Raw genomic sequence first — 23,497 nt, forward strand, 5'->3', positions numbered from 1 at the left:
TCATAAGAGAACAAACTCTATCGATAATCAGTGTTCTGCTATCTTTCGTTCAGCATTATGCAATATCCGTTCTAGAGTTAAGCCCCCTTTTTCAGATAGGTTGCCATGCAACGAAACATACACCCGCAACAGCTGAATCTGAGAGATCGAAAAGGGTTGTCACATATTTATTCTTTTGTAGTAAATGGGGGCATTTATAAGACAATTTAATACAGATCAGATTATAATCACAAGGTTCGGCAAACTAAAAGAAAAGGGCCTTAACTCTGGAAGTAATCTGGAAATTTTTTATTTTTTTTTACCAATTTAAATAATGAATATAAATTTCATACAGATCGGATGATAACTTTTGTCATTTGAACGTTCACAAGGTTCACAAAGTAAAACAAGAGCCATAAATCTAGAAGTAATTGACAGGAATTGCTGAAATTTAATAGACTCATTTTTCGGTCGAGCATTGTCAAGCTTGAACAAAGTGAAACAAGGGCCATAACTCTAGATGTAATTAACCGAAATTGCTGAAATTCAATAGACTTCGTCGTTTTACTAATCTAAATGGTGCATATATATTTCATACAGATTGGATAACTTTTAGCATTAGAGCGTTCACAAGGTTCAACAAAGTGAAACAACGACCATAACTCTAGACGTAATTAACGGAAATAGGAGTCTTCGTTTCACTAATTTAAATAATGCATATAAATTTCACAAAGATCAGATGATAATTTTTGTCGTTAGAAGGTTCACAAGATTCAACAAAGTGAAAGATGGGCCATAACTCTCGATGTAGTAAACTGAAATTGCTGAAATTCAATAGGATTCTTCTTATACTAATTTAAATAATGCATATAAATTTCATACAGATCGGCAGATAACTTTTGATGTTGGAGTGTTAACAAGGTGCAACAAAGTGAAACAAGGACTATAACTCTATAGAAGTAATTAACGGAAATTGCTCGAATTCAATATTTTAAATAATGCATATAAATTTCTTAAAGATCAGATGATTATTTTTGGCGTTAATGCATTCACAAGGTTCAACAAAGTGAAACAAGGGCCATAACTCTATTGTAATTAACGGAAATTGCTGAAATTCAAAAGGATTCTCCTTTTTACTAATTTATATGACTCATATAAATTTCATACAGATCGGCAGATAACTTTTGATGTTAAAGCGTTCACAAGGTACAACAAAGTGAAACAAGGGACATAACTGTAGAAGTAATTTACAGAAATTGAATAGGTTTCTTCATCTCACTAATATAAACAACATATACCAATTTTAAAACAATCGGATGATAACTTTTGAGTCATCGAAATCCAAAATATTTCAAAACCAATTCCAGAGTTATCTGCCCACTTACATTCGAAGTTATGAATGCAATACTGAAGCGTCTTGCAAAATGTGGGTGTAGCTTTCATTACAACCATTTGTATACTCATTCGGACATTTTTTGTTTTCAAGGCTAAGTATAGGGTTGCAGCACAATGAACTGTGTCCATGCATTGTTTTTGCCACATTTTGTTGGGAAACTATAATACTGGATGTCTATTTAAGTCAAAGAAATAAAATTAATACCATTTTCCACAAATAACAAATTTAATACATATGATTTATCATCTTCCATATAACATACATCCATATCTTCATCATTTAATTACATTTAAGGGATATATTGTTAAAACTTCTTAAAGGCAGTTCCTCATCAATATATTAACGTTTCAATCCAAACATACATAAGATATTAAAGTGAAAAAAGAATTTAATCTTAAATCAATAATTTAGACATGATTGAATATTTTATCATAAGAGTAGCAAATTCTAAGAAATAAGAAGAAAGATAAGAGTTCAAAGAAATATCTAAAAGATATATTATACAACTGTATCTGCCAGTCAAAGAATTTCTATAAAACACAGAGCTATCAAAGTTTTGTTCTTGGTGAAGTTCCCCAAAATCCTTCAAATTTGTAAATGTATCAAGGGGAATAAATCTACATGCAGTAATAATAAAATCTGAATTGTGGACAACAGGCAGCATAGAAAACAATAAATAACACTTTCAATTTCGGCAAATGAAAGCAAATGCCCTAAAAAAAAAAAAAAAAAAAATCTGTCTTATGATTAACACTACAGTTATCTTAGAAAATATATGATCATGGCACAAACTGTGTTGTAAAATATAAGGAATAGCCAAAGAATATTGTACAAAACATTTTTCATTTGAGGAAGATTCAACAAAACTATATCCCTTATCCTATACCATTGAAATCCATGCATTGGAAATAAAAAACCCAAAAACAATCCCTCCAATAATGAAAATAAACTGACCCAAATTCAGAACTAATATTTTACCTTTACTGACAGTAGATGTGTTTTTTTTTCACAGAGGGATATTTGTTTTGCATTTTACTTGACAGTATTTCAACCTTACTATAAATACATTAATTTCACATTAATTAAATCTCAAACTTCAAGAAAAATATAAGATCGATTGCCTGGCAATGAAACATACGCCCACAACAGCTAAGTCGTCCAGACAGTCAACAAATGTTGTCGCATATTTTTTATTTTGTCAGTCATGAGAACATTTATAACACATGAAAATCTGAATAACCCATGAAGTAATTATCAGAAAACATTGGAATTTGTTTCGATTGTTTGTCTCATGACCTTAAACAATTTATATTAAGTTTAGCCTCTTAGAGTGAATGAATGAATGAAATGGAGTTTTAGCCTCTAGAGTGTTCACAAGACTTTCAAAGTGATCAAGGACCTTAACTCTGGCAGTAATTATCGGAAATCATTGAAAATGAATAGGATTCTTTGTCTCATGACCTTAAACACGGTGTATAAGTTTAAAGTCTATCAGATATTAACTTTAGCCTCAAGAGTTTCTGCAAGATTTTTCAAAGAGGTCAAGTGTTATAACTTTGGCAGTAATTATTGAAAATAGTTGAAAATCAATAGGATTCTTCGTCTCATGACATTAAACAGTCTGTATCAATCTAAAGTCAATTGGATATTAACTATAGCCTCTACAGCGTCAACAAGATATTTCAAAGAGATCAAGGGCCATAACTCTGGCAGTAACTATCGGAAATCGCTGAAAATCAATAGGCTTCTTCGTCCCATTTCCTTCAACACTGTGTATTAATTTAAAGTCAGTTGGATATTAACTTTAGCCCCTACAGTGTCAAAGTGATCAAGGGCCATAACTCTGGCAGTAAGTATTGGAAATCATTGAAAATCAATAGGCTCCTTCGTCTCATGCTCTTCAAAATTAAAATATATTTTATATCTCAAAAATCTCAGTCCCTCTCGATATTTGCGCATTTCAGACCATAACTTTCTGGATTACAGCCCCTGATTGTACGAAAAAATGCTTTTGTTTTTAGCTTGTTCTCTATCCATCTCTTGCAAAATGTGGGCGTATCTTGCCTGGCAACTGCTGGTATATTACTGTAAAACCATCTTTTAGAGAGAAGATACTCTTCAAATTTATAATATCTGAATTAAGCTGTCAAATAATTTATTTTTAATTTGCCCAAAAAGTGCATAGTATGCAGGCATAGACAGATAAAAATCACCACAGGATCCATAAATAGCTTTCATTAACCAGAAATTACACTCTCTTAAATTACAAATAATTTGTGTTTTGACCATAGTGTTAGACTGAAAGCTATAATTTTACGCGAAGAGACTCATCAAGTACATTGTACACTTTAAAAAATAAGGGGTAGAAATAAATAAATAAATAAATATGAATTTAGTGAAATATTTGTATGTACATGAACACAGAAAATAAAATCTGTCATAATCTAAATGTACTTAATTACAAGCAATTGTAGATTATAAAATATTGTGGATATATCATGAAATTAAATTTGCAAATTTTTCACTCCCACAGGGATAGAACTGGAGCCGTTACGTAATTAAAGCTACCTTGGATATTGCACAATTACAGATGCCAAAGCATTAATTTCATGCATACATTCAATTAATGTTTTATATTCAAGTGACAAGAAAAACAAAATATCTTGAATAGAGTATGTGTGTCCACATCAACAACACTGATGGTGTGCCTATACAAAATCTCAGGTAATAAACTATATCTTTAAAAAATTATTTTTAAGTTATTTTAAGATTATTGACAAGATAGTTGAGACCCTTTAAAGAAATCAATTGAAACGGAGAAAAAAATGATGAGGGGAATTCAGTTTTATACTTGCATGGAATTGAACAATAGAGTAATGTAAGTGTTCCTCGGCACAAATAAATATCAATAATAACATGATGATAATTATATAATATACAACATATATGTAAGCCATTATACAATAAGAGACAAGCCTCGGTTAGGCCACAGGGAGAACTATATCAACAAATAATGACTTGGAAAAAAAAAAACAACATTATATTTTAACTTCCATTTTATACATCTTTACACTATAGTTCAATTGAGCACTTTTGTTTGTTTTCAATAATAAATAAAAAACATATCTTTCTATCTCCTCTTGTAAATTACGAACAAAAACCGGTGGTTTGTTCAATTTAATTGGCAAAAAAGACAGTCAATAACAAGGAAACAAGAGCCCCAAGGGCCATATTCACCAGACATTACGGTATAAAGCACAATAAGAATATAAGTATGCAGTTGACAATTTAAAATTTGAGGTGCTATTTTTGACTAAAGAAAATAGGGTTTGTCACAATTCAAATTTGAATATAAATAAATAGTAAATTATTATACCTCATTAAAAGATGTTGCACTTGAGTCTTCTACTTGAGAATTATCATACCATATTATTTGATAGTATTTACGAGAAGAAAAACCCCCTGATGTTTACAATCTTGGAAACAGAATAGAACAGACTTTTGGAAATAAGAAAACAATTCCTATTCTATGACATAAACTACTTACAGCAAAAATAAAAGCGGAAAAATCGCATCAGTTCTGCGGAGGTCAAAAATATGATGTGTCTATGCTGGAGACTAAATTGACAGCATAAGCCCTCTGGTCCAATGACCGCATGGGCTATTATAGTAATTAAAAAAATAAAGAAGCACAAAATATAACAGAAAGCATATAACTGACAATAACAATAATAAATAAATATAGATTTTTTTGGATTATTTTTCTACATTTATTTTCTATTTGGTGATATATTTTATTGTAATGGTGTTTAAGCTACACTTTTTATCTAGATGAAAACTAATGCCATGAATAAATTCTCATAGTGCATGCACTACACTACAAAAATGATAAACTTTGGTAATTTCTTTATAACATCTCCAACACTCGTTCTGTAGGTGTTCGTTGAGAAACGTCATTCAATGTTTTTTTTAACAAACACAGTAGCATTTCCAATACTTTTGGCAGCGAGTATATCAATTCATCATCTGGAGCTCAGGGGGTGTCTGGAATTAACTAAATACATTCATTCCTAAGATATATACTCAAGGAATTTGAACACAGTTATTACGTTGTTGAATATTTTGTGTGTTTTTCGTAATGCTGACTAAAGCTGAGGGTTCTTCCCCTTAAGGATTATTCCACATTCAAAATAAAATTTCTATTTGTTCAAGAATTGATATCAAACTAACACATTATCACAACAATGCCTGTAAGCCACTCAACTCTCCTCTGACTTTCTAACAACGCTAGGCTGTCGAAACTGGAAGTTTAGTTAATCTTTCACTATCAATATTATCCTCCATTAGATACTGAGTTTCGGTAAATTCAAAATCACTGACATGCTCTGCGCCAACAAGTTCATCCTCCGTTTGGGAGTCAAGACTAGACTCTCCTTCATGATGAAAATGAATGCAGTTGTGTGGCAGAAGTAAAACTTTGACTTGACCTTCTGCTCCTTGTTCTTCTGCAATAGATGTCTGCTCAACTTCTTCTGCTGGCACAGAAACAGCACCACTTTCTCCATCTTGATGTACACAATCTTCGCTTCCTCCCACCTAAACAATTACCAATAAGAACTTTTAATAATGTAAAAAAGATAGGTTGCAATGCAACAAAATGTACACCAACAGCATCTATGTTGTTGCATATATATTTTTTTTGTAATGGGGAATTCACAAGACACTAAAATCTGATCAAGAGTAACAACCCATGAAGTAATTATCAGAAATAATTAAAATTTGATTGGGTTCAGGTTTCTTCAGATCAATCGGACAATAAGTTTAATCTGTAGAGCAGTCACAAGATTTTTCCAATTGATATAGGGTCTAACTCCAACTCATTACAGGAAATGGTAGAAAAAAAATATGCTCTTTTATCTCATGATCATAAATACTGCGTATAAATTTCAACTCAATCAGATGACAATTTGCCTCTAGAGCAGTCTCAAAATGTTTCAAATTGATCCAGGGGATGGATGGAAATTAATAGGGTCTTCGTCTCATAAATTTTTCAAATTGATCACAGGCTAAAACTCTGATCGTAACTATTGGAAATTGTTGAACATAAATACAAATTGTCAAAGATATTCACTATCTACACCACGTTTGAAAATTCTACATCATTTAGAACCAGAAAAACCCATTGGTACATAACAAAACTTCAGCATAAACAACCTTTTCCCTTTATTCTTTCTGTTATTTAATAAAATTTACTTATACCTTGGATCTTTAATGTGCAATATTAAAGTTTTCAGGTGTTATTTGTACATTTCAATATATATTAAAGTAGCAATATTGTTAATAATGATGCAGCAATAAACCGGATATAAGAGGCACTTGATTTTTTGCGGATACATGATTGAAATGAATATAAATACAAAATATGATATAAATGAAATGAAATGGGGTTTAACGTCCTAAGGTTCTGCTCCTATGCTGGGCTAATGAAGACGGGCATACGCCATACAGTGTGCTATGAGGTAAATTTTGCCCGGGCAGCGGCATTTTCGCCTACTCTTATATCGAATTCCAACTGTCAAGGGATCTTTTACGTGCATTCCAATGTATACACAGGACCTTGGCTTTTCGTCTCATCCGAAGGACTAGACAGCTGTCCTTGTCAGGCCTTCCATCCTGCATCACTGACAAGGGGGAACCAAGCCGGAAAATCTGGATGAACTTTCTCGGCCTATGCAGGGATCGAACACCAGACCTCCAGGCTAGCGTGCCAGCGTCTTACCCACTTAACCACGAGATCCCCAAAAATATGATATAAAGGGCCTGGTTTGTAGCTTTAAAGTATGAAAGAAAATTTGATTCTGCAATCCACTCTAACATTACATCTTGTGTGTTTATTTCAAAATTGATACTAACCTGCATTCCATATGCTCTCAGTATATCTAATTTACACATGGGACAACTTCTTTGTTCTAATAACCATGGATCAACACATGACTTGTGAAAAACATGTCTGAAAAATAAAATTGACAAATATACTGATATCCAAATGAAACGAAACCTTTTTTATAACTGGATAATATTTCATCTTGTTTATTTAAGAGATACACTTTAATCTTGTAATTCTGAATTTAAAAATATTTGATAACTACGATTACACAAAAAGATAATTTGCAAGGCAACAAAACATGCCCACCATGTCTAAGTTGTTCAAGCAGTCAACAAGATCTTTCAAATTCATCAAGGACAATAACTGACAGTAACAATTGACCAGCGGCTGCCAGGCAACATACGCCCACATTTTGCAAGAGATGGATAGAGAACAAGCTAAAAACAAACAGGATTTTTTGTACAATCAGGGGCAATAATCCAGAAAGTTATGGTCTGAAATGCGCAAATATCAAAAGGGACAGATCTTTGGAATATAAAGATATGTTTTAAGTTTCATCAAAATCGGATAAAAATTGTAACCTCTAGAGGGTCCATAACATTCATATTGCCTACTTTTAAACAATTTGCGTACAAAGATCAGACATTTTGTCGGACAGTTTCATTATGATTTTCTCGAAATTCGAATTCAACATTCATTATGGTGGAATGGTGATATATTTAAAGAGTTTTTAAAATCTGAACTCAATCAAAATTACGGTGTAACGGTGATATATTCAAACTTTTTTTTAAATCGGATAATAATTGTGACCTCTGGAGGGATCACAAGCTAAAAACGCGATTTTTCGTACAATCAAGGGCCATAATTCACGAAGTTACGATCTGATATGTGCGAATATCGAAAGGAGCCAAGATCTTTGGGTTATAAACTTACATTTCAAGTTTCATCAAAATCAGAAGAAAATTGTGAACTCTAGAGAGTCCACAACCTTGATATATCATATTTTTTATGCTATTTGAGTACGAGGGGCGGCTATTTTGTCTGTCAGTTTTGGCCCGATTTTTACGAAATTCGAACTCAATCATCCTTAGGTTGTAACGGTGATATATTCAAACGTTTTTTGACCTCTATAGGGTCCATAAACTAAAAACGTCATTTTTCGTAAAATCAGTGACCATAATTCAGGAAGTTACGGTCCAATATGCGCAACTATCGAAAGGAACCAAGATCTTTTGGTTATAAACTTACATTTCAAGTTTCAACAAAATCGGATAAAGATAGGTTGCCAGGCAACATAACATACGCCCACAGCAGCTATATCGGAAATCCCTGAAAATCAATAGGCTTCTTTGTCTCATGACCTTAAACACTGTGTATAAATTTAAAGTCAATGGGATATTATATTAACTTTAGCCTCTAGAGTGTTCACAAGATTTTTCAAAGTGATCAAGGGCCATAACTCTGGCAGTTATTATCAGAAATCACTGAAAATGAATAGGCTTCTTCGTCTCATGAACTTAAACACTGTGTATAAATTTAAAGTCAATCAAATATTAACTTTAGCCTCTAGAGCGTCCACAAGATTTTTCAAAGTGATCAAGGGCCATAACTCAGGCAGTAATTATCAGAAATCGCTGAAAATCAATAGGCTTCTTCGTCTCATGACCTTAAACACTGTCGCTGGCTCGCTAGCCTGAGGGTCGGGTGTTCGATCCCTGCATTGGCCGAGAAAGTTCATCCGGATTTTCCGACGTGGTTTCCCCTTGTCAGCGGTGCAGAACGGAGGGCCTGACAAGGACAGCTGTCTAGTCCTTCGGATGAGACGAAAAACCGAAGTCCCGTGTATACATTGGAATGCACGTAAAAGATCCCTTGGCAGTTGGAATTCAATATAAGAGTAGGCGATAGTGCCGCTGCCCGGACAAAATTTCCCTCATAGCACACTGTATGGCGTATGCCCGTCTTCATCAGCCCAGTATAGGAGCAGAACAGTAGGACGTTAAACCCCATTTCATTTCATTTCATTTCTTAAACACTGTGTATAAATTTAAAGTCAATCGGATAATAACTTTGACCTCTAGAGCATCCACAAGATTTTTTGAAGTGATCAAGGGCCATAACTCTTGGGAGTAATTATCGAAAATCTTGGTATTCAATAGGATTCTTCGTCTCATGACCTTTAACACTGTGTATAAATCTAAAGTCAATCGGATATTAACTTTGACCTCTAGAGCGTCCTCAAGATTTTTTGAAGTGATCAAGGGCCATAACTCTGGCAATAATTATCGAAAATCGCTGAAAATCAATAGGCTTCTTCGTCTCATGACCTTAGACACTGTGTATAAATTTAAAGTCAATCGGATATTAACTTTAGCCTATAGAACGGACAGACAGACGGACGGACGGGGTGACAACAATATACAACCACATTTCAATGTGGGCGTATAAAAAGTCATAACTTGCTGAGAGTAAAGAATTTGATTTTAATTTTGAATGATATTCATTTTCATTATCTATCTTGGAACTTTTATAGCAAGAATGGACAGTTCTTTATCTAAATCTATATAATAATCCATTCCACCCTCCTGGTTATCTTTAGGTTATCTATAAACTCCTAAATGTTCATAATGATATTAGGGTTCTAGGCAAGAAGAGGATTTGAAGAAGAATTTTTAAAAACATGTAAAAATGCCCAAGGCTTTTTGACCATCTTTTATCACTAAAGGGGGGTTGTATGGCCGGCTTGTGCACGCTGCATTATAAACTCTGTCATCGAGGCAACTGGCGTGGTTTTGATTCCCTGGCTGTACGTAACAAGGAGTAGGCTCGCCTGTCCAACCTCGTGGGTTTTCTCTGAGTCTTCCGATTTCCTCCCATTGCTAAAGATGCCTACACGAAGCAAATTATTGAAATAAAATTGGACTATATATTAGTACCGAAATGACCTAGTTTGTGTCGAGTGGACGTTAAAACCCCATTTCTCTCTCTCTCTTTTTATCACTGAACCAACAGATCAAAATCCCAGAAAATCAAATTTTTTGGCAGAAAGTTATTTTCTCTGAATTCTCACCATTTTAATTGATCTTTATTCTGCAGATATCATGAAAAGAGAACAACTTTAAGCAAAAATACTCACTTGCACGGAAGTGATCGTATGACATCATGAGCTTTATATCCTTCGATACAAATGGCACATTGATCAAAATCATTTTCTAATTCCTGAAATACATAAAAACATTAAATTTCAAGTACAATCAAGATGAATCAGCTGTCAAGATATCTGAATGGGATTGGGGAACAGAATAATTCTATCCAGAAACAAAGGTTTAAATTGTGAAATGTATCATTTTAAATAATCAAAACGTGGATAGAATGCATTCATCTTTGTAATAACTGAAATGATGTTCGTAGTTTATTCTATATTTATAAAAAAATTGTTAGAAATCCAATATAAATAATCAGATTTAAATCTAAAGTAATTTAAAACATTGTGTCTCTCTAAGTCATATCAAGTTGTATGTAATAATAGGTCTAGGCTTATACATGTAATAGAGATTGATGTACGTCAGAACAAAACATGTACGTCAGAACAAAACATTCTTAAGTGGCAACTGGCAAATACTAAGTCATTTTGGGTCTAACATTATAATATATCATATATTTATTTAAGTCATTTTTGTCTAACATTATAATATATTATATATTTATTTAATGTCAGCTTGCATGTAGGGGGTCAAAAGGCCCTTTGAAGTGAGAGGTATCCAGAGTACCCAGAGTCCCAGAGAAAACCTAAGAGGAGGTCTCACTGCCATGTTCAACCATAGGATCTACCGGTAACACTTGATTTCATAGATGACAGGCCTTGTGATCTACAGCACATGTGTCAGGTCACTCTACCAGCCCCTCCCCAATTCAAACTCAAGAGTAGCAAAGGTCCTTCTCTGTTACTCTAATGTAGTGATGATAAGAGATGAACTTACAATGTCATTAATTATTTATAAAGAAGACAAGATTATCGATTTTAGTTGTCACATAATGTTATACAGCTAAATGTTCATTTATATTTATATCTAGAGAATATTGTGTATATTCAGACTTTTAACTTCAACATATTTTACAAGTATAAATAAAAGTCATATAACTGCTGAGATGGGAGCAGGACAATTGCCTCCAGGAAATACATTTTATTTTACCCTAAATGCCCCCACCACTCCCTAAAAAAACTTTGATTTTATTTCACAAGAAAATATTCATTAAAACAATAATTAGGGGGCAGCTGTCCTAGACGTGCTAAGACATTTTAATTTACAGGTTACACATGTTTTAATAGTTTTCCAGGCATAGCCCTAGTACATGCAGGTCAGTAAATGTATTCTTGATAATTAGGCATGTCTCAGTTTATTTTGAGCATGATATAATATTGATTATATTTTGTTCTATTGGCAAGAGAGTGATGTCTCTTTAATGTCAATTCTAAGCAATATTCAGTTGCAGCAGGGGCTAGTGGTTTAAGTCCATATTTTTCCATACCCCTACCTGTGGTGGAACAAAGGTTATTTGGTATGGTTGGAAAGGTAATTTTATTAACATTATGTTATCAGTTCTTGGACAATTTTCAAAATGGGATATAATAGTTATTTCTCATGGTTTCCATGGCAACCGTAAAAAATCATAGATTTTGACTGTATGCATAAAATATAACTATTTAATGATTAGGAAGTATCAGATAAGCTATATTTTGTGTTTTTCTCCAGCACACTGTGTGATTGAATAAAAAAAAACCCCAAACCCAAATTGCCTACACCATATCATTTTTGGACCAGGAATTGGACCCTTAGCTCTGATGATCTTGTTTTTGTTGTATGTGGGGATGGCGCTTTGCGAAAAGAGCCCAAGGGTCTGTCAATTCATGTACGTTTGAAATAAAACTTGGCATGGTGGTTCATTGGACAACTGCGCCTTGATTGACGGATTTCTAGTTTTGATATGATGTCACAATGCCAAGATGACGTCATAGCCCATATATAGGGCTTTGCAGTACGCTTGTTATATTATATGGTTGCACAAACACATGTGTAGGCATACTTTGTATTTCATGTGTGTTGATATTATATTTATTCTGTGATTGAAAGCAGAGTTGAATATATTCCGTAATAATTACAAAGTTATTTCTTTTCTAAAGTAACATGCTTGGTTTGCATTTTTCGGGAAATATAAAATTTCACATTGCCTAATCCACGCTAATGTGTTTTAAAACAGAACCATCATTTAGATTTTGCGAAAACAATGTTAAAATGGCGGCGGACATCCGCTGACAACAAACAGGCTTGTAATTAGCAATCAGCCTATCGTAGATTGCAACTGGCGGAAAATTCAACTTCCAAGAAATATAAACCTGTATTGTGCTCAGATTATGTCAAGCAAAAGAAGTAAAATGTACCATTGGCATTTACATGGAATTTCGCTTCATCATATGGTTGGCAAGACTGAATGCTGCCATTCTTCGGAAAAACGTTGAATTAATAAGATCCAGTTTTGGGTGCTGGTGGTGTGACTCTTATAAGAAAATATCCAAAATGTTTTGTTCTATCTCGGGTAGAGGTATCTTGCCATTTAATCTCCTTTGAAACCTTGACCGCTAGCCTAGTGTTTTTACATGTATTTAGGATGTTCACATTCAATAAATGACAACATGTAATTTACCTTATCTCCAGATTTAATGTTACGCTGTGGGATTTTAGCAATGGCTTTCTTAGCAGCACTGGCTAATCTCCTCTGAAAAAGAAATGTTGATATATCTGTAAGAAATAGGTTATGTTAGCTTCTAGTCTATATGTAGCCTACTCAAGTAAAACTGATAATATGACACAGAAGTTAAAATGACATTTAAAATCAATTACTTGTGCAATGTATATCAGAATTTCAACATTATGCTGAAGATGTTCCCTGAAGAGATAATTTGAACTCTTGAACAATAATAACAAAGATTAAGAATTAAAAGTGCTAAATCTAACCCGCTTTGATTTAAGTGAAAGTAAAGTGTTGAATGTGGTATATCTGATGAGTTACTTCGATCAATGATGGAATAAAATCTATACAATTAAATTTTCTTTAAAAAGTCAGTTTGTTTATTAATTCTATTTTTATTTTGGACGTCAATAGCATAACAAAATGAGGTGATTCTTGGCATGACTCGAACTAGAGCCAGACATACATACATCACAAAGCAATCAACCCATCAAACTTAATTAAATCCACACTCTTATTTTTTCACCCAAATCAATCAGGTATAATTACTTAAGTAGCTTGATACTTACTGCAAGTCGTTCTTTAGCATGTGCATATCTAAATCGTTGAATATAGTAGAAAACTAGCCATGCTAGTGATATAATCATCAGAACTATAAACGATATTGACACAAATAAGACAGACGTTTTACTGATGTTGCTCTGTACTGGGGTCCCTGCAACTAATTTCGCCTCCCCTAAATTGATTGTCATGTGAACAGTACCAGTTTCCAACCATTTTACTATTGATTCACCATCGTTCATATCTATAGCAACAGAGATAACGTCTCGATCTAAAAAATAACAATATCAATATAATGACTAATGTTAATATCTTTCAGTTTTATTAAAGGAGATGATTTAAGATAATTTTGACAGCTACATGCCCACAGGTACTGGAACCAGTTTTTAATAAAGTTAAATTTATGCATTTGTGACAACATCAATCCTCTTAGATCTTTCAAGCTAGAAAATAGTGATGTTTTTAATAATAAATTGTTCAATTTTTGGTTTATTTTAAGCGTCAAAATTAACTGTTAGTCTTGTGTTGATCCTTTCCAATTTGTCAATTGGTAGTTTAACTACCCCAATTTAGTTTGGCAATTGAACCACGGCATCTTCACTGTGTTAGTCCAGTCGGAGCAGAACAGTACGGTTCAGAATAGAACGTTAAACCCTATTTCATTTCATTGTGTTAACTTTACCTACTACTATATAATACAACATATTATTATATCATCCTTGACTCGAGTACTGCGAATGTGATGCCTGGCAGTGGCATCAAATTTTTGTTTTGAAGGATCAAGTCACCACTAGAGCGGCATGGCTAATATTTTTACATTAACTAGCTTAGTTACGGTACCTGGTATTGCACAAGTGTCTCATACTTTTTGAGATAAGAATTTAACAGCAATTTTTTTTTCTCTTGAAAGTGATGGGTCTGTCTAGAAAAATATGGTATGTTCCAAAATGTGTCTTTTCATGTTAATATATTACTCTTCATAACAACAATAATATTAATAACACAATAATCATTGTCAGTTTCAACATTATGTACTGCACCAAATACAAGATAAATAGCACCAATATATTTATCATCAAACAGTTATTATAGGTTCAACCGTTTCATTTCCTATAGTGAACGAACAAAACTAAGTCTTCTTCAAGGTTATTAGTGGCATGTCTCTGACTAACATTTGTACCTATAATTGTATGGTTGCTTGATAAAGACCAGAGAATTCTTGTCAAAATGTGCTCAGTTTAAAACATTACAGTGTACATGTAATTGTATTCCATAGAATTATGTCCCATGTGTGGCTAATTGGATGGTTTGTTAGAAAACATGTACCTAGGTATACACTGAGCTAGCTAGTTTATTTATAGATCAGTACAGCAATGTAGGATGTCAAACTGCTACATTCAGATTATATTTTCAGCATACTGGAAAGTCTGCTATCAGATAAATGTCATAATACTTTGAGATAGTGAAGATCAGTACATGTAGATATATTTCTAGAAAATATTGGTCAATAGTCAAGGATATAATAAGCCTAGTCTTTCTTATTTTGAATAAGACTTCTCGCCCCCTACGACACCGTGATTTAACTTATGGCATAATGATTTATTGTCCGAAGAACACCTTGGGTTTTTGGTGGTTATTGTACTAAATTATTCAAAAAGGTTTATATTGCTAAAAAGATTATTCAATGAGTGTGTCAAATTTGCTATAACCATAAATAAACTTTTTATAGTAATGAATACATTATACCGTATGACAAATGTGAAAAGCATTTCTAGCCCCCTACCTCACCATAATGATTTATTGTCAAAAGAACACATTGGGTTTTTGGTGGTTATTGTACTAAATTACTCAAAAAGATATGTGTATATATATACTCTTCAAAAAAAAGAAACGCATAGCCCATTTTTCATCATTTGAACAGAATCATTGTTTCCATAAATCTTACTTGTTTTTAATGTCATTATGTAAGGATAAAACTAAAGAAATTCATTATTGGTTTTTTATATACATATAGGGTCACTAATTGTGACTGGTCATACTTTTTGGCGAAATTAGTTTTCGTTTGCTTCAAGACACATTAAAGCTTTTCACATTAAACCTAAATCTGAGGCCTTCAAAATCCTGTGGTTCTCGGTTTCAAAATCAGTTGCACATGTAAACACTCAACAAGGTCGTTTACAAGCAGGTGAATCCGAGACAGATGTAGCCAGGCTGCTGAACGTTTTCCAGAGTACCATCTCTCGCTTTTGGGATAGGTAACGACAGTGAAGTTCAACACGTGACCACCCAAGTTCAAGCCAAACAAGAGTGACCTCACCTGCCCTGGATCGTCACATCACGTTATGTCATTTGTGGAAACGGTTCATAACAGCGACCTCTACTGCAGCAGGAATTCCTATACGGCGCAGGATCTCAGATCAGACAGTTCTTAAACACCTACGGGAAACCCGATTTCGAGTTAGACGTCCCATTAGAGCTGCTGTTTTGAAATAAGGTGACACTGTCAAATCCGACTTTAATGGGTTCAGACATACAGGTTATGGCCACAGCAACGCTGGAGAACAATCTGGTTCAGCGACAAATCACGGTTCCTGTTGCTTACAAGGCAATGGTAGAGCAAGATACTATGAGTTTCTTTTTTTGAAGAGTATATTTCTAAAAAGATTATTCAGTGTGTCAAACTTTTCATAGTATGAATACATTATACCGTATGACAAATGTGGAAAGTATTCATATACTTTATTTACATAAGCTATGAATTTTACCTGCATGTTTATATGGTATACAATTACATGTTGTTCAAAATCTATTATCATAAAATCGTAACATTTTCATAAAATCATCTGTGACACTGACATAATACCCACTACACTATCAATTTATAGGCCTACCAATCCTTTCAGTAAAGTCGAGAATAACAATCACAATGCTGTAGTACCCTTTAGAAATAAAATACAAGTTCACAAGGACTATTCACTGTTTATGGCTTCAAAATACTGAGAGGGGAAGGAAAACTGGAGAAAAGCCAGTAGATTTAGGAGGTGACTCTATTCTATTCAACTCTATTCTTTGAAATAAAGAGACAAGTGTTTGCCATGCAAGATACGCCAACATTTTGCAAGAGATGGACATAATTCTGGAAGTTATGGTCCGATGTGCGCGAATATCAAAAGGAATCAAAATCTCTGGGATATAAAAATATATTTTAAGTTTCATCAAAATCAGATAAAAATTCTGACCTCTAGAGGATCCACAAAATGGTATTACATACTTTTACACTATTTGCGTACAAGGAGCGGCCATTTTGTCGGACAGTTTCATTCTGAGTTCCCCGAAATTTGAACTCAACTGTCATTAGGTTGTAACAACTCGAAACATTGATACATTAAAACATTTTTTTAAAATTGGGTAAAAATTGTGACCTCTAGAGGATCCACAAGCTGGGTTTTTTTTAACAATCAGGAGCCATAATCTGATATGCGTTAATATAAAAAGGAACCAAGATCTTTGGGATATAAACATATATTTTAAGTTTCATCAAAATCATACAAAAATTGTGACCACTAGTGGTTCCACAACCTTGTATTACATACTTTTACACTATTTGCATTTATGGATGGACCATTTTGTCGGGCAGTTTCTGTCCGATTTTTAAGAAATTTTAACTCAATCATGGATCAATCTTCATCAGGGTGTATTGTAACAGTGATATATTTAAACGATTTTTAAAATTGGATAAAAATTGTGACCTATAGAGGGTCCATGAGCTAAAATCGCAACATTTTTTGTACAATCAGGGGCCATAATTCAGGAACTTACGGTCTGATATGCGTGGATATCGAAAGGAATCAAGATCTTTGGGACATAAACACATGTTTTAAGTTTCATCAAAATCAGATCAAAATTGTGACCTCTAGAGGGTCCATAACCTTGATATTATATACTTTAACTCAATTTGCATACATAGAGTGGCCATTTTGTCCAGCAGTGTTGGTTTGATTTTCACGAAATTTGAACTCAATCATCAAAATGGTGTAAAGGTGATATATTTGAACATTTTTTTAAATCAGATAAAAATTGGTCCCACAAGCTAAAAAGGCAATTTTTCGTACAATCAGGGGTCATAATTCAGGAAGTTATGATATGATATGCGCGATAAAAATTGTGACCTGTAGAGTGTCCACAAACAAACTGTGGACGGACGGACATGGGCGATGGCATAATATGTCACACCATGCAAAAAGTACTGTGCATAAATTTTAATTCAAGATTTTGAATTGAAAATAATTATCGAAAGTCATTTGAAACTAATAGCTTTCCTAATCATGAACATAAACACTGTATCTGTGTATAAGTTTTATACCAATCTGATGATGGTTCAAAATGAGCAACGGTAATAACTCTAAATGTAATTATCGGAAATCGCTGAGGTTCAATACTAATACTAATAGGCCTCTTTGTCTCCTGAAACATTGTGTATAAATTTCAAATCAATTGGATAATATACATTACACACTAGTTTGTCTACAACCTGAATAAAAGGAGTTTACAATTTTAATTTATCATTGAGAGAAGCCACATATAGTAATTGCTGACTTCAACTTGAAAGAAATCACTGAATTTGTATTTTTTTTTTAAACGCTTCATGATTTTGAAAAACTGAATCCTTACAAAAATATGTTTTTTATTTATGATTATTTTTTGATCGCATTTAGCACTGGGCACTGAGCGTACACAAAGATATAAATCAATGATGAAAGCCTCATGTTGATCTACATTGTAGACTATAAAAGTCAAGATATCGTGACATATCCTTTTAAACCTACCTACATGTAACCTTATATACAGTAAGCATCATTGCAATATTTCTTTGTACAGGGTATCATCCATCATAATAACTAGTTTGCGGTTCAAACTAATTAATGCTAAGAATAAAGCTTGATTTTTAAGGAATTTAACAAAACCTAGTTAATTAATAAAGTTAATAACACAATTTTCTTAATTACTTTGAAATTGACACTACTGACCGAAAACGAAAGCAACAACAGGGTTAAAGCGATGAAAAGTTTAGCCAAAGGAAACAGTGTCCTGTATCAAAGTAAGATCGCATTACATATTATGAGCAACTGCGAGTAAATTACTGTAAAAATTAAACAAGTTTGGGTATTTTTACTGGATTATAAATCACAATGGTTTGATATGTGGCCAGTACGGCTTCTACATACAATGTACGTATATTTGTATGTCAGTAACGATTAGGTATTCAATTTTCTACTCTGCTGAAAGACTGATCAATATTTTTTTCTATCATATTCTGACACTTTGAATATTACCATATTTCAAAAAATCAAAACCATAGGCTGCCATGCAAGATATGCCCACATTTTGCTAGAAATGGACTGAGAACAATCTAAGAAAAAAGATAGGTTGCAAGGCAACGAAACATACGCCCACAGCAGCTAAATCGTCCGGGCAGTCAACAAGAGTTGTCACATATTTTTACTTTTTTCGGTAATGAAACATTTCTAATACATTAAAATCTGATTAAGAGTAACAACTCATTAAGTAATTATCAGAAAACCATTAGAATTTGTTTGGTTTTTATAAAGTTTTACCCCATGCTAATGTTTATTATAGGAAACTTTTAATAACATGGATTTAGCTGTTCAAGTCATAAAAATTCATTGAAATCATTATACTTGTTCGTCTCAAGACCTTAAACTCTGTGTATGAATCTGAAGTCAATCGGATGATAACTTTAGCTTCTAGAGGGTCACAAAATTTTTCAAAGTGATCAAGGGCAATAACTTTGGCAGTAATTATCGAAAATCGTTGAAAATCAATATGATTCTTCGTCTCATGACCTCAAACACTCTGTATGAATTTAAAGTCAATCGGATAACCTTAAACACTGTGTATAAATTTAAATTAAAGTCAATCGGATATTAACTTTGGCCTCTAGAGCGCCCACAAGATTTTTCAAAGTGATCAAGGGCCATAACTCTGGCAGTAATTATCGATAATTGCTGAAAATCAATAGGCTTCTTCGTCTCATGACCTTAAACACTGTGTATAAATTTAAAGTCAATGGGATATTATATTAACTTCAGCCTCTAGAGTGTCCACAAGATTTTTCAAAGTAATCAAGGGCCATAACTCTGGCAGTAATTATCGGAAATCGCTGAAAATCAATAGGCTTCTTCGTCTCATGACCTTAAACACTGTGTATAAATTTAAAGTCAATCGGATATTAACTTTGACCTCTAGAGCGTCCACTAGATTTTTTGAAGTGATCAAGGGCCATAAATCTGGAAGTAGTTATCGGAAATCGCTGAAAATCAATAGGCTTCTTCGTCTCATGACCTTAAACACTGTGTATAAATTTAAAGTCAATCGGATATTAACTTTGACCTCTAGAGTGCCCACAAAATTTTTTGAAGCGATCAAGGGCCATAACTCTGGCAGTAATTATCGGAAATCGCTGAAGATCAATAGGCTTCTTGGTCTCATAACCTTAAACACTGTGTATAAATTTAAAATCAATCGGATATTAACTTTGATCTCTAGAGCGTCCACAAGATTTTTTGAAGTGATCAAGGGCCATAACTCTGGAAGAAATAATTAGAAATCGCTGAAAATCAATAGGCTTCTTCATCCCATGACCTTAAACACTGTGTATAAATTTAAAGTCAATCGGATATTAACTTTGACCTACAATCAGGGGCCATAATAATCCATGATAGTCAGATACATGCCAATATCGAAAGGAACTGAGATCTTTGGGATATAAACCTACATTGCAAGTTTCATCAAAATCAAATAAAATTGTGACCTGTTGAGTGTCCACAAAAAAATTGTGGGCGGATGGACAGACGAACAGATGGCTGACAATATACGTCCACATGAAAAAAAAATTGACTATTTAAAATGTAACGTGAATATCATAAGGTGAGAAAATACTATTTAACTGCACAATTTCATAACCAATGATAGAAAGAATGTTAATAATTTTGTTTGCACTCATTTTAAAGTTGCACGATGGCACAGATACAGTACATGTAAGTTTAAATAGATTGAACATATAACCATATCACACACAGTGTTTGATGAATAAAAACAACAATTCCAGTATAATATAATAAAAAAAGATAGGTTTGTCATGCAATAAAATATACACCCACAGAAGCTCAGTAAGTAGCTTGAGTAGTCCACAACTTGTCACATTTATTGATTATTTTGTAGATTATGGGAGCATTTACAATGCAATATAAAATGATTAAGACTAAGAGGAACAACCGAACAACCCATGAAGTAATTATCAGCAAAAATTAAAATTCGATTGACCTCTAGTTCTTCCTAATCCTAAACAGATTTCTTCATCTTATAACATAACCATAAACACTGTATATGAATTTCAAATCGATCAAATAATAACAGTAGCCACTAAAAGGTCAGTCCCATTTTTAATACAGATCAATACAATGGCAAGTTTCCATTTAGATTACATGTGTTTATTTAGTGACTAAATATGAGAAACTAAGATAATGCTTGTTATAAACTTATAAATATTGTGGTATAATTGTCAGAATTTTTGGAGATATTCATTTATCGTGGGGCACCCTACCTACATGTATGGTTTAGCCTGGAGTTCAAGTGTTCGATCCCTGCATTGACCGAGAAAGTTCATCAGGATTTTCCGGCACGGTTTCCCTTGTCAGTGGTAAAAGGATGGAGGGCCTGACAAGGACAGTTGTCTAGTCATTTGGATGGTTACAAAAAACTGAGGTCGTGTGTATAGACCACATGAAAAATCCCTTTGCAATTGGAATTCGATAGTAGACCATAGTGCCGATGTCCGGGCAAAATTTCCTTCATAGCACACTATGTTTGTCTTCAATAGCCCAGTCGGAGCACAACAGCAGGAGGACGTTAAACCCCATTTCATCTCATTTTCATTTCACTATGGTTATCGAAAGGCTATAATTTTAACCAAATTGACAACTAAGGCACTACGAAAAATCAAGTTACAGGGTAATGTTGTAATACTGATGTTTTATGATGAATTTAAATATTGTAGGATTTGGGTAAATTGTACCAAAAGATAATTTTATACTATGATGACTAATTAAACTTACAGGGGCCAATGTAGTGGCACAACTATCGCCTAACTCCAGATATTCGCGTTTAAATTAATGAAGCATTGTTTTTATCTGACATACACCCTCATACATCTCACATTTAAAAATGGCGTTCCTAGTAACGTCTCATTTTAAATACAATGATTTATGTTCCAGGTAGAATTATATTCTTAAAATTGTAGTTGGATATGGCAGAAATCCTTGTTTTGATGAAAAATATTGTTAATTTTGCTTACTGAGCCCAATGCGATTTGCGTTGGGCTTTACTACGTTTAACTATATTAATATAGCATCATCTCTTATCTCGAAACACGAAAAGTTGCTCGAGATGAGGTTTGTTATCTACATGTACTTTACTATGATTTTTTAAAGAATTTTTGGTAATATACTGACTAAAATATATATAACGGGCACATATAATAAAATCACAACAGTGACAAGCATAAAGCGTCTGTGTGTTAATGCACAGATTACCTTCTTCACGTTGATGCATCAATAAGAGGGATGACCTCTCACTTTGATTATTATATATCACAACTGCTGAAGCATTGTACTTTTTTGCAGCTCTATTAATCTTTTCACCAAATAAGCATTTTCCTCTCCTTATTAAAGCTATCCATTGAACTGTTGGAATTTTCATATCATAGTCTGTACACCCGTTTGTTTCATTATTCTTCGAACGAACAAGAAAAACCTGTCCGGTTACAGGATCTGCTAAACCGTAAGGTCCATATCTACCGTCCATTATTTTAGATAGGCCTAGTCCCTCTCCATTGCTTTTGTATGATACATTCACTATAGCCTCATAGTATCTGATACCATGGTCATTTCGAGACACATGATAATCATCACAACAAACTTGTTTCATTGAGGAAATGAGAAGGATGACAACAAACAATATATTTGTCCACCATTTTGATTGAGCGAAGCACCACAGTCCGTGCCCACACCGCCAACTATTAACATCCATACCTCGATGTTTCGATGGTGGTTACAAAGCCCACAGTAAGGAACCGGCGGTATCCTTTTATTGGTAGCTCTCCATTTATCAGTCTAATTTCTTATCATCTGCAAAATAACCCTGTATATTTTCATCTCGACAGGGTATGTCTGACCTCAAAACATGTTCTCATTAACGTATTTGACGTACGACGTCAAGAATGAAGCGCCCTCTGTAAACATTTACTACAATTTAAATGGAATACTCTACCCGCCAAAACTAAAATAAATATTTCTTCATTGGTAGTGTGACATTCTTGTATATTTCTTAGGAAGAAATTGCAGAACTTGTCCACCAATTATTTTCTAACGCTACCTGACGTGTATACCATATGCCTATCTTTTTTGTATGCAACGTTTTATATTTCTGGATCAAAGATATTTCTGATAAACAGTGATTGGAAGTTGAATAATTCTTAACTTAGAGATACATTATGGGAGTTACATAAAGAGTTGGTAGTTCTCACTATAATAGTTAAAAAGTAGATAATGTAAAGGGAATTTGTTGAAAATTTCAATCAAATTGATCCACCCTGAACTGAATATTTAGCAATTAAATTTTGGACCTAGCCTCGATCATCATTACTAAAGTCGGTACGATAAAAAAACATAGCCTTGATTATTCATTTTTTGATATAATAGGAAGCAGCAGACCCGGTTCTAATCCAGGGAGAGGAGTTTAATATGGGCTTTGCCTGTTCCCCAATCCCTATTCAGATACAAATCTGAATAAAAATATTGCTTAACCCCCCCCCCCCCCAAATCATGTAAATATTGCAGGCTAGCGAT

General features: G+C 33.6%; 1 protein-coding gene across 1 annotated transcript; it reads right to left on the reverse strand.

Annotated features, from left to right (window-relative positions):
* Positions 1–1,581: 1,581 nt before the first annotated feature.
* LOC126830915 (RING finger protein 150) lies at positions 1,582–22,873 on the reverse strand. Its single transcript, XM_050561420.2, has 6 exons — positions 22,184–22,873; positions 13,580–13,842; positions 12,966–13,037; positions 10,399–10,481; positions 7,289–7,385; positions 1,582–5,971 (listed from the first exon to the last, which is right to left on the reverse strand). The coding sequence occupies exons 1-6, from the start codon at positions 22,677–22,679 to the stop codon at positions 5,663–5,665; spliced, it is 1,320 nt and encodes a 439-aa protein (XP_050417377.1). The 5' UTR covers positions 22,680–22,873; the 3' UTR covers positions 1,582–5,662.
* Between the last annotated feature and the right edge of the window lie 624 nt (positions 22,874–23,497).

The sequence above is a fragment of the Patella vulgata genome, chromosome 8 (genome assembly GCF_932274485.2).
Source record: "Patella vulgata chromosome 8, xgPatVulg1.2, whole genome shotgun sequence".
Lineage (NCBI taxonomy): Eukaryota > Metazoa > Mollusca > Gastropoda > Patellidae > Patella > Patella vulgata.